The following is a 12649-nucleotide window of genomic DNA, read 5'->3' on the forward strand; positions in this document are numbered from 1 at the left end:
ACTCAGCAGGTGTCACACACACACACACACACACCTGAAGCCTTGTTGCTCAGTCAGCTGCTCGGCCTCAGGTCGCTCTGCTGTAGTTGTGTTATTGTTGTTTGATCCACTGACAGGCTCAGAGTGTTATTCTAAGTGTGTGACAGCATCATGGAAAGGATCCCTACAGAGAGAGACCTGGAAGATCCTTTTGGTTTAACCACAAACAGCACACACACCAGACTACATTCACTAAAACAGGGATTTTAGAGAACAGGACACAGGAGCTGCTGCTCTGCTGCTGCCTCCATCAGTCAGTGTGTTTGTGTGACTTTGGTAGTTTAAAGGGTCAGTTTGGATCCAACACAACATTTCTTTAACACACAATAACACAAACACACTACCTGATGGCGGCAGTAACAGACCAGCAGCTCCTGTGTTCTGTGAGCTAAAATCCTTTTTTTATCAATGGAGTCTGGTGTGTTTGAAAAGTTTGACTTAAAGTTATATTTAAGTCAAAGATTGAGTCTATTTTTATGCAGCTGGCCCCTGATATTGACAAGCACTCCAAATTCTTCCCAATTATGTCTCTATTCTAAATTATTTATCTGTAATTTCTCTATGTTAACAGCCTTATAAGTCGGCCTACAGACCAGACTGGGTGGATGAGAGGACACGTCTGTAACATGTAAATGATGAACACAGCGCTGCTCTTCCTCCTCAGCAGCAGCTCATGTAGAATCAGCACTGAAAACTAAATCAGTCTTATTTGCATAACTAATTGGTGGTGGTGGGGGGGGGGTGTCCCTGAGGCAGTTGTGGTCTCAGGTTTTTGTCCCTGCTGCATTCTGGGAAAGACCCAACACCTGAGATTTGCATAATGAAACTGTGATACTGAGGTTTGACTTCCTCCTGTGTGATTAGACCAGAACGTCTGAGCAGGTAAATAAACACTGAACATGAATATTCTGTCATTACATTACTCTCTGTCCACATCCTGGTGTCTGACGGACTGGTAGGTAGTAAAAGTGTTGGAACTGGTCCAGTAGATCACCTCAGCCAGCAGCCACCAAACGGGCTGCAATGGCTGCAACAAAAATACTTTGAGATAGATGTTTTTTATTCAACTCTCACTCTCTCTCTCTGCACACACACCAGACTACATTCACAAAAACAGGGATTTTAGCTCACAGAATACAGGAGCTGCTGCTCTGCTGCTGCCTCCATCAGTCAGTGTGTTTGAGTTATTGTGTGACTTTGGTGTTTTAAAGGGTTCATTCTGATACAACACAACATTTGTTTAACACACAATAACACAAAAACACCACCTGATGAAGGCAGCAGCAGACCAGCAGCTCCTGTGTTCTGTGAGTTAAAATCCCTGTTTTTGTGAATGTAGTCTGGTGTGTTTGAGGAGAGCGATATAACATGGTGTAGATGTATTCTGGGTGTTACTGCAACAGTAAATCTGCACCTGTGAGGTATTTTCACTGCAAAGTGAATCACAGTGAGTGATGTTAAAGTTCATGTGTAGAAACCAGATTTAAACTCTTTTAACTTCAACCAACCTCCTTGATTTCAGTCTTTTCCAGGTTTTCCAGGCCCCCTCTGGTTTGTGGTCTGGAGGACAAACAGAAGCAGGAGCAGCAGGGAGGGAGGGGCGTTGGGTTTGAGATCAGACTGCGGTTGGGGTGGGTGGGGTTGGACTGGGGGGGGGGGTACCTCAGGTCTGTAATTGTGGCCTCGTGCTCACAGAGAAAGCTGCTCTGATGAGTTCAAGACGGAGAAACTACAGACCTCCCCCCAATGAAAACTATAACAGACAGAGGAGTCATTCAAAGTGGAGGTCTATAGTGTGTGTGTGCTAGTTAGTCAGTGTGTCAGTGTGTAGTGGAGGTCTATAGTGTGTGTGTGTGTTAGTTAGTCAGTGTGTTAGTGTGTAGTGGAGGTCTATAGTGTGTGTGTGTGTGTTAGTTAGTCAGTGTGTCAGTGTGTAGTGGAGGTCTATAGTGTGTGTGTGTGTGTGTTAGTTAGTCAGTGTGTCAGTGTGTAGTGGAGGTCTATAGTGTGTGTGTGTGTGCTAGTTAGTCAGTGTGTCAGTGTGTAGTGGAGGTCTATAGTGTGTGTGTGTGCTAGTTAGTCAGTGTGTCAGTGTGTAGTGGAGGTCTATAGTGTGTGTGTTAGTTAGTCAGTGTGTCAGTGTGTAGTGGAGGTCTATAGTGTGTGTGTGTGTGTTAGTTAGTCAGTGTGTCAGTGTGTAGTGGAGGTCTATAGTGTGTGTGTGTGTGCTAGTTAGTCAGTGTGTCAGTGTGTAGTGGAGGTCTATAGTGTGTGTGCTAGTTAGTCAGTGTGTTAGTGTGTAGTGGAGGTCTATAGTGTGTGTGTTAGTTAGTCAGTGTGTCAGTGTGTAGTGGAGGTCTATAGTGTGTGTGTGTTAGTTAGTCAGTGTGTTAGTGTGTAGTGGAGGTCTATAGTGTGTGTGTGTTAGTTAGTCAGTGTGTCAGTGTGTAGTGGAGGTCTATAGTGTGTGTGTGTTAGTTAGTCAGTGTGTCAGTGTGTAGTGGAGGTCTATAGTGTGTGTGTGTTAGTTAGTCAGTGTGTCAGTGTGTAGTGGAGGTCTATAGTGTGTGTGTGTGTTAGTTAGTCAGTGTGTCAGTGTGTAGTGGAGGTCTATAGTGTGTGTGTGTTAGTTAGTCAGTGTGTCAGTGTGTAGTGGAGGTCTATAGTGTGTGTGTGCTAGTTAGTCAGTGTGTCAGTGTGTAGTGGAGGTCTATAGTGTTCCTGTTGTTCTGGATCAACATGTTCTCTGTCTTTCTTTAGATCCACTGTTGTTCTGGATCAACATGTTCTCTGTCTTTCTTTAGTCTCCTCTGATGAACAACATGTCTGAAGTCTTTTCTCACTCATTCTGCTTCAGTGACTTCTGGAACCTTCTAGCTGAGGTTGGACACATTTTAGGGACATGAAGAAGAAGAAGATCCTCCAAGAGACGACGTCAGCAGAAGAAGAAGAAGCAGCGTTCAGAGGGTTAAAGTGTGAATAATCAGTATTTCAGTTAAACACACTCTCTGAACACTGAATCGTACAGTGAAATTCAAACTTTGATCTTTTCTAGTTTTCTGGTTTCTGCTCCTGTCTGACTGTTTCTGTCTCTGTGGTTTGGCTCCTGAACACAGCGGGGAGGAGGGGGGAGGAGGGGGGAGGACTGGGGGCTGTAACTGCGGTGGGACGGGCGGGGAGACGCCCGGCTCAGTAAATTTAGCTTCAGCTGGGATAAAAATAACCGCTGGCGTCCAGAGGAGATATTTTTAGCTCAGAGCTGCAGAGAAGAAGGAAAACTGTGTTTCTGCTCAGAGACTCACTTCGACTTCACGCTTCCACTTTATTTATGTTCTTCTCTCTTCAGTCATGTCTGGTCTTGGCCGGAGGGGAGTGTCACTGAGTGCATTTGGTCCACTGTAGACTTCTATTGTTGTCTCCACACACACCAGACTCCATTGACAAAAATAGGAATTTTACCTCATAGAACATCTGTTGGTTTCTTTGTGCCACACAAACACTGCTGGAGCTGAACTGATGCTTTAAAACATCAAAGTAACACAAAGAGTAAAATCACTGTTTTTGTCAATGGAGTCTGGTGACTTTTAAGACAGTGATGTAAGGGTAACAGGATGTTACTGCTTTATTCACTCCAACAGTAAAATCCTGCTTTTCATCCTTTCAGCATTTTCACCACTGACGTCTGTATTTAAAGATAAAATGTACTAAACTACAAACTACAGAGGCCTGTTCAAATGTTCAAATGTTCAAATGTTCAAATGTTCAAATGTCCAAATGTCCAAATGTTCAAATGTTCAAATGTTCAAATGTTCAAATGTCCAAATGTCCAAATGTTCAAATGTCCAAATGTTCAAATGTTCAAATGTCCAAATGTTCAAATGTTCAAAAGTTCAAATGTTCAAATGTCCAAATGTCCAAATGTCCAAATGTTCAAATGTCCAAATGTTCAAATGTTCAAAAGTTCAAATGTTCAAATGTCCAAATGTTCAAATGTTCAAAAGTGGAAACATCTTCAGTCCGCTAAACACACACAGACAGAAAGTTCACTTTCTGTTCCAGTAAACACTCTCACACACACACTCTCTCACACACACACACTCTCACACACACACTCTCACACTCTCACACACACACACACACACTCTCACACACACACACACACAGGAAGTGTGGGGGGGGGGGGTGGCTCGTGGTCGTCGCTGCAGTGAAGTGAACTTGTTCATATTTACACCAAACATGATGTGATATTAATAAATAAATCAATAATCAATATGTTTGAGCTGAACTGTGTCCCTGCTGCAGCGTCTCACCGCCGGGGGTTAAAGGTCACCGTTCAGTCTGAACTCACTCTGTCACTGCTGTGGTGACATCACACGGCGTCGGCCAATAGGAGCAGGAGGAGCGAAGGTCAGTGATTTGACCTGTTGGTTTGTTCTCAGGTGTCCTGTGGTGCACACACACCAGACTACATTCACTAAAACAGGGATTTTAGAGCTGCTGCCTCCATCAGTCAGTGTTACTGAGTTACTCAGATATTCTGTTTATTAAAGGATTTGGGATTACAGACCTTTTCTCTCGTGGCACCAGGATCACTGACGTCTCTGAAATGACAGATTTACAGCCCGTGTTGCCTTCACTGACCTGAGCTCAGCGTCAGAAATCTGCTGTTTGCAGCTCTGTCTGCGTGTTTTTGTGATGCAGCAGCGATCTCTGCCTCTCTCAGCTTCATCCTTCATGTGACTTCGCTCTGACTGTGCTCTCCTCCTCCTCCTCCTCCTCCTCCTGCTCCTCCTCCTCCTGCTGCTGTGTGACTCATCCCCCTGATCCTGGACCAGCCTTACATGGTCAGTGACGTGGCAGCAGGATCTCCCTACGTAGCACGCCGACGTGGAGGCTCCGGGCTCTGCCGGCCAATCGTCGAGCTCCATCTGTTTCCACGGTGACGTGACGTAGGGCTGAGAGCGGGGGGGCTCCTCGCTGCGTGCGGACGCTGCAGCTGAACAGAAATAACAGTGACACACATTCCTCCTCAGTGTTGGACCAAAAATAAAGCTGCTGCTCCTGAGTGAGGATCTGCATCATTTACCCCTCTGGGGGGGGCTGAGGATTCTTAGAGCGATGGACTGAATATATGAACATGTCCTGCACAGAGAGGCTTTTCAAACATGGAGGAGCTGATCATCGATCAGTCGATCAGTCGATCAGTCGATTAATCAGTTAGTCAACAGACAAATGACACTTTTGAAGTCTGATTTCCTTTAACATGTTCTGTCACTGAGGATCTTTTCCAGCCCTGAACATCTTTGGGGTTCAGACTGTCGATCAAACATCTGCAGACTGATGTTTTACAGAACCCTGAACACAACTTCCTTCCTTTTGTGACTCTCTGAGAAGCTGAAGACAACAAAGATGTTGTGATGATGATGATGATGAAGGAGCCTCAGACTAAAACCCTGTTTCAGTGAATGGAGTCTGGTGAGCGTGAAGAGAGCATCATGTCGCCTGTAAAGTGAAACTCGCCCCCCAGTGAGAGGAAGCGAGCAGAGCTGCAGAGAGACTTCAAACCACAAACCTGACGGGTTTCATGTGTGAAAAAAGCTGCGTCACAAAGTCTCCGTGACAGTCGGAGCGCTGCGTGCGGCTCGGCGTGGGGGGGGGGGGGGGCTGAGGCCTCGGGCTCAGTTCTCCCTGTTCACCCTGTTCAGGACTCCGTCTGTGTGTCAGAGGCCCCGTCCGCCCCTGCAGGGACGGGCCGCCTGCCAAAACAAACAGGCCCGTGGCGTCAGCACAGCGGCGGAGTCCCCGCTACAACAGGATGTGACATCAGGATGTGACATCATGGGCGGCGCCGACTGCAGAGCTTCAGTTCACAGCTCAGCAGGTTGACCCTCAGCAGGAGGACTGAGGGAAACACCAAGAGTCCACAGAGACCACGAGAAGATCCCTCACGGTTTAGTGTTACTGAAGCCGTTTCCAGCCTCGGCCCGAACGCTCCGAGGATCACAAGTCGTCTGTGGGCTCTCCTCTTGTTGTTACAGCGACGCCGTCCGTCACGACTCACATTGTGAACGAGACGTCCGGAAATTGGCGATTTTAGCATCATCAGAGTTTGATCCATTCAGTCTGAAAACATTTGGAAAGTCTGGAAGAGCAACAAGAGCATGGGGCTAACAGGAAGCTAGCGCAGGGCTAACAGGAAGCTAGCGCAGGGCTAACAGGAAGCTAGCGCAGGGCTAACAGGAAGCTAGCGCAGGGCTAACAGGAAGCTAGCGCAGGGCTAACAGGAAGCTAGCAGGCTCAGCTCTATAGACCCATGACAGGAGCACCCAGGTAGTGGAAGTGGAACTTCTTTGGCTTCTTGCTCCACTGAGCAGCTTTCAGACGAAGATTTCTGCAGACGACCACGACAGGAAGTCGGCGTGGCATCGGTCGCTAGCATAACCTCCAAAACCAGCAGCTAAATGTTTGTGAACGCAGGAGCTAGTGGTGTTTCTGGCCTCCGGCGTTACAAATGTTTCCTAGCAACAGATTCTTCGTCTTCGTCTTCATCAGCTGAAACATTTCTGGAGTCTTTTTCACTTTTGAACTGATTTTATAAAAACTGGATCATATGTTCATGGTTTTACTGAAGTCTGGAACAGGACGCAGAGCGACAGACAGACAGACAGTCAGACAGACAGTCAGTCAGACAGACAGTCAGTCAGACAGACAGACAGTCAGTCAGACAGACAGTCAGTCAGACAGACAGCCTCTAACGGCTCAGAGGAAGAACAGCTGACCTCTGTGATGGAACAGGAGACACTTTTTATCCAGAAACACTCAAATTATTAACAGAGACTTGGAGTCAGAGTGGCTCTCAGAGAGTTCACAGGTTTGTTCAGGTGTAGAAACTGAGGTGCATTCTGGGAAGAACCCACTTCCTGATCTAGTCTGTAGAAATAAGCGTTAACTCCATTTCTCAGGTGTCCCGATGTGGCGGCGGAGATGTCTGCTCTCCAGAAGTCCAACCTGACTCTTTGTTACTCAGGTAGTACTGAGGTGACGCTCTGTGTCCCCTGTGGTCTTTTTAAATTAGCTCACAGTTCAGCTTCAGCTCCGCTGGAAACAGGAACACTGACTCTGTGGGACGGCGGCACAACGACCAGGTCCGGCCAGGTGAGCCGGGTCCACTGTCTGACAGGACCTGGAGGCCGACTCTCAGTGCTGCTATGTTGCTGTAGAATAACCTTTAATGTCACTGTGGTACCATGAAATCAGCTCTCCAACCACCTGATGGAGCAGCAGCTCTAAAATCCCTGTTTTAGTGAATGTAGTCTGGTGTGTGTGCTGTTTGTGGTTAAACCAAAAGGATCTTCCAGGTCTCTCTCTGTAGGGATCCTTTCCATGATGCTGTCACACACTTAGAATAACACTCTGAGCCTGTCAGTGGATCAAACAAGCTCTTTTAGTGGACCTACTGTGATCAGGTGCAGTTGTCCCAAAGGATCACGTTGCAGCCATTGCAGCCCGTTTGGTGGCTGCTGGCTGAGGTGATCTACTGGACCAGTTCCAACACTTTTACTACCTACCAGTCACTCACACACCAGGATGAGGACAGAGAGGATCATGGGTAGAAACAGTGGAGTGACCCTTTACTGATGAACCAGTGATCCATAACTTTCACCACTGGAACAGATCATGTTTGTCACAGTTCTACTTTTCCTCCTCAGGTTGAGCTTTTGTTCTATTTTGGGAACTGAAGAAGTTAAAGTTTGCAGTGTGGTGGACACACACACACACACACACACACACACACACACACACACACACACACCTGGATTAAAGACGTAGAAGTCAGTAAACTCTCCTTCAATCATTTATTGGTCAGGTAGATTCATGAACAGGTAAATAGTCGCACGTCACAGTGTAACTCCATTACGTCACTGATAACAGGAAATGTACACAATAACAGTAGAGCCTGACGTCACGTCTCCTCAGTCCATGTGCTCGCGGACAGGTGAGTGACACCTGCAGCTCAGACAGTCCGGAGCTCCGCGCGCAGCTCCCTACGTCATCCACTCATCAGCGGGTCCGTCAGTCACGTGACGGCTCTCAAAGCCTCCCCCTCTCTGCAGCTCCGGGACCAGAGTCCTCCTCTAAAGCCCCCCTTCGGTACCGGGTTCACTCGCCCCCCTCCCCGGCGAAATCAACCCCCCCAATCCGGCAGTAGGAGCAGGAAGACCCCGGCTCAGCTCGGCCCGGTTCGGCTCATCCCGGTTCGGTCCGGCCCCCATCTCAACTCAAACGCCGTGGTTCCCCCCCACAGGAGGACGGCTGTTCGGACTCCTTGTCACCGCTCCGCAGCGGTCCGGCTCGGCTCGGCTCGGCTCGGCTCAGCGGTCCTGCAGCTCCAGACAGGGAACCCACTGGTTCCTGCAGCGGCTCTCCTCACAGAAGCTGCTGACGCTCTGCAGGGCCGCGCTCTGCAGCGGCTGCACGGGGGGGTTCTGCAACACAGGTGGGGGGGGCACACGGTCAGACAACTGGCAGAGCACCGGGACACGTCATCCCGTGGTTTATTACGTAACAACTATCTGATTATCGATCTTTAGTAGCTGATCTGTATCACCACAACATGCAGGGGGGGGGGGGGGGGTACTTACAGTGACCAGGATGCAGTGCAGGTCCCGGGGCTCGGTGCTCTCCCCGCTGTCCTCCCCCAGCAGCTGGCCCAGCCGCCTCGTGCCGGACACCCGCAGGATGTTCATGTGGTTGTCGCAGCAGAAGGCCTGCAGCAGCGTGAAGTGGATCTGCAGCGCGATGTCTCCTTCATCCTCCTCATCGGTGGCCAGCAGGCACAGCACCACGCTGTCCGGGTCTCTGTGGGGGGGGGCAGGGTTAGAGTCAGCACCAGGGTCCGCGCTCACAGCGGCTCATTATAGATCATCGGTGAGGGGGGGTAACTTACACATTCATGAGCTTGGCGGACTCGTACACCCCCACCGTGACGCAGTCCTGCCGCTGCGCCGCCACCAGCAGCTCCTCCAGAGCCTGACTCACCGTGTCCATCCTGCACACAGGGGGGGGGGGGTTAGTGACCGAAAGAGTTCACAACAAACTGCACAAGACACGACTCATAGCCCGGACCCCCCAGGACCCCCCAGGACCCAGAAAACACAAGAGTTCGTGGACACAACCATCTCTGCAGCCGCGTGCCGGTGCGTAATAACGCCCCCCTGACGCACCGGGAACCGGGAACTTACTTTTTCTCGGTGCTGTTGGATCCGACGAGCTCCTCCAGAGTCATGCTGACGTCAGTGAAATAATCCGGTAGGTCCACGACAAGAAGAACAAATATCCACTGCTGCCCCGGTAAAGTCCCGTTAAGGTCCCGTTAAAGTCCCGTTAAGGTCCCAACAAGCGGTAATCCAGTGGATCCGTGCTGCGGACTGAGCTGCTCTCTGCCGCCGGAGCTTCTCCCTCCGGTTCTTATAGTCTCTCAGCGCGGTGGGCGGCACCGGGCCCCGCCGCTCGCTCCCTGATTGGCTCTCCGCTGTCAATACAACCCCCGTACTCTGCGTCCATTGGCTGAGCGCGCTGCAGACGCTGGTGATCCCACGTGGGTGGTTTCGGAGAATCCCCCGCTCTCCCTCCTCTTCGTCTCCTCCCTCCTCTCCCTCCTCTCACTCTTCTTCCTCCTCCTCTCCCTCCTCTCCCTCCTCTCCCTCCTCTTCCTCCTCACACTTTCCCAGTTTGTTTACTGGGAGTTTTTTCTGGAGGAATTTCCAGATCCCCCCCCCTGCGCCCCCTCACTGATCCCAGGATCTGTTCCTGCTGCCCGGGGATCTCACCTGAACCACAGCGGGGGGGTGCCGGGGGGGGAGACCCTCCACGCCCGTGCACAAACACCCAAACAGCGACTAATCTTAAATCCAGACTTTTCTAAAGGGAGTCTGGTTCCTGCAGAAGCGCACTGGGGGAGCTGGAGCAGGTGATGAGCCCTGTGAGAGCACGAGGCCTGTGGGCGGTGTCAGGGCTGCAGGGAGAGCACGAGCACAGTAACAGTCAGCACGAGGCGACATGCACGAGAGGTTTGGTTTGGTTTATTTCACTGATGGATCCTGTGAATCTGGGCTGCGTGATAAAAACTGTTAATAAAAGGGATCCACTTTGGATCTGGACTCCCTGCAGAGTAAATCCGGCTCTCTGACGCCCCCCAGTGGCCCCCCAGTGACCTGCAGCGGTGAAACCTGCAGGACATGTTGGAGCAGGACTCTGAGAAACTGGTTCAACGAACTGGGACACATGCGGGGGGGGTTCCTGAAGGGAGGGGGCTCTGGGTCTCTGAGAAGGTTTCAGGACACTTTAAGGGGGTTTTGGGTGCTTTAAGGGGTTTTCAGTAAGAGATGAAGGAGTTTCGTGGGTCATGAGCTGGTCCTGGAGCTGCTCTGGGGGGGGGGTCAGGGGGTCACTGAGGACTGTGGTGGACTGTGGTGGACTGTGGTGGACTGTGGTGGGTCCTTCAGGAGCTTCCAGAGGCGTCTCGTCTTCAGAACTTTTAGAAACATCTTTCAGATTTAAGATAAACTTTAAAGGTTTTTCAGTTTAAGGGGCATTTAAGGTGTAAAACTGTAGTTTTTATTATTCTGGGGGGGTTGGAAAGAGTTCAAGGGGTTCCAGGATTATTAGGCCATGTGGTTCTCTGATACTGACCCCCCCCCCCCCCCCCGTTAAATAATAGAACATAGAAAAGAAGACGGAGCACAAAAACCTGAAGACAAACTGAGCTTCAGTCACTGCAGATTAAAGCTTAAAGAGAGTCTGTGGTGCTGGGCCCCCCCTGCTGGTCTGATCCTGGTCCTGCTTTATCTCACCTTCACTTCTTTTAGCTTCTATAACAAGAGTTTCAGGTTTGTAGGCATAGGATGGAGGTTTAAGGGGTTTTTAGACATAAGATGAAGGTTTAAGGAGGTTTTTAGGCATAAAATGAAGATTTAAGGGGTTTTTAGGCATAAGATCAAGGTTTAAGGAGGTTTTTAGCCATAAGATGAAGGTTTAAGGGGTTTTTAGGCATAAGATGAAGATTTAAGGAGGTTTTTAGACATAAGATCAAGGTTTAAGGAGGTTTTTAGCCATAAGATGAAGGTTTAAGGGGTTTTTAGACATAAGATGAAGGTTTAAGGAGGTTTTTAGACATAAGATGAAGGTTTAAGGGGTTTTTAGACATAAGATGAAGGTTTAAGGGGTTTTTAGACATAAGATGAAGGTTTAAGGGGTTTTTAGACATAAGATGAAGGTTTAAGGGAACTTTCAAATCAAAAAAGAAGTTTTTAAGTTTTAAATGTAAAATCTTAAGATTGTTAAAAGCAGTTTTAAAGATTTAAAACAAACATTTAAGAGTCGTCTGAAGCATAAAATGAACACTTAAGGTGTAAGATGAACAATTAACAGACTTTTTAAGTGTAAACACAAAGGTTTGATCTTTTTGATTTTTTTCACTTTAAAGAAACATAATAAACCTTAAAGTTCAGCTAATGGAAAACAGAAACTCCGTCAGGTGTCAAACTGCAGCTCAGATGGAGGAATGAGGGCTAATTAAGTGATTATTGACGAGCTATCAGGAGTTAATCAATCAGCTCGTTAGCAGCCAATCAGCTCTCAGTAAGGAAAAGTGTGACACGCTGATTGGATGATCACGTGATGATGCCTCTGGGCTTTTATTGTGAAACTACTGATCACATGACCTCTCAAACGAAGCTTTGATGATTCATCAATTGATTGATTTTAATCAACAGAAAATAATCACATGACTTTAAAATCATATTTTTTATACCTGGAAGTTTTCTTAAATCTTAATTTTATACCTTAAAACTTAATGTGTGTCTGTCTTAAACTTAGTCTCTTAAACTTAAGTCTCTTAAACTTAAGTCCCTTAAACTTAAGTCCCTTAAACTTAAGTCTCTTAAACTTAGTCTCTTAAACTTAGTCTCTTAAACTTAAGTCTCTTAAACTTAAGTCCCTTAAACTTAAGTCTCTTAAACTTAGTCTCTTAAACTCAAGTCTCTTAAACTTAAGTCCCTTAAACTTAAGTCTCTTAAACTTAGTCTCTTAAACTTAAGTCTCTTAAACTTAAGTCTCTTAAACTTAGTCTCTTAAACTTAAGTCTCTTAAACTTAAGTCCCTTAAACTTAGTCTCTTAAACTTAAGTCCCTTAAACTTAAGTCTCTTAAACTTAGTCTCTTAAACTTAAGTCCCTTAAACTTAAGTCTCTTAAACTTAGTCTCTTAAACTTAAGTCCCTTAAACTTAAGTCTCTTAAAACATGACTAACCTGATTTATTAAAGACACAATGAGAATGTTTCTATTGGAATCGATTCCTTTTTGAATCGATCAGCTTTAAAAGCCTTAAAGATAAATCAATTAGAACTAAAAGTGTTTTCAGGCGTAAATGTCGAACATTTAAAGGAAAGTTATCAGGATAAAAGTGTTTTTCTCTCTTGAGTTAAGTGAAACTTGTCATCAGTGTCACTGATTAAGTGTTGATGGGCGTATTGACGAGTGATCAGAGGATCATCAGTTAACAAAATAAAGTTTAATAGAAACTGAAAAATGTTAATATGGTATTTTAAAG

The 12649-nt window shown here is 47.4% G+C and overlaps 1 protein-coding gene across 1 annotated transcript; it reads right to left on the reverse strand.

The window, feature by feature from the left end:
- Positions 1–7881: 7881 nt before the first annotated feature.
- On the reverse strand, positions 7882–9467 carry LOC139202461 (growth arrest and DNA damage-inducible protein GADD45 beta-like). The gene is made up of 4 exons (XM_070831952.1): positions 9282–9467; positions 8987–9088; positions 8682–8898; positions 7882–8525 (listed from the first exon to the last, which is right to left on the reverse strand). The coding sequence occupies exons 1-4, from the start codon at positions 9323–9325 to the stop codon at positions 8412–8414; spliced, it is 477 nt and encodes a 158-aa protein (XP_070688053.1). The 5' UTR covers positions 9326–9467; the 3' UTR covers positions 7882–8411.
- Between the last annotated feature and the right edge of the window lie 3182 nt (positions 9468–12649).

This window comes from Pempheris klunzingeri, chromosome 6, assembly GCF_042242105.1.
Source record: "Pempheris klunzingeri isolate RE-2024b chromosome 6, fPemKlu1.hap1, whole genome shotgun sequence".
Lineage (NCBI taxonomy): Eukaryota > Metazoa > Chordata > Actinopteri > Acropomatiformes > Pempheridae > Pempheris > Pempheris klunzingeri.

What these genes read in the sequence shown, in the direction of transcription:
- LOC139202461 (XM_070831952.1), bottom strand. Translation starts at nt 9,325, where the DNA reads ATGACTCTGGAGGAGCTCGTCGGATCCAACAGCACCGAGAAAAA. An exon ending in TCCGCCAAGCTCATGAATGT is followed by an intron (nt 8,899 to 8,986) that starts GTAAGTTACCCC and finishes CCCCCCCCACAG; the next exon opens with AGACCCGGACAGCGTGGTGC. An exon ending in TGCACTGCATCCTGGTCACT is followed by an intron (nt 8,526 to 8,681) that starts GTAAGTACCCCC and finishes CCTGTGTTGCAG; the next exon opens with AACCCCCCCGTGCAGCCGCT.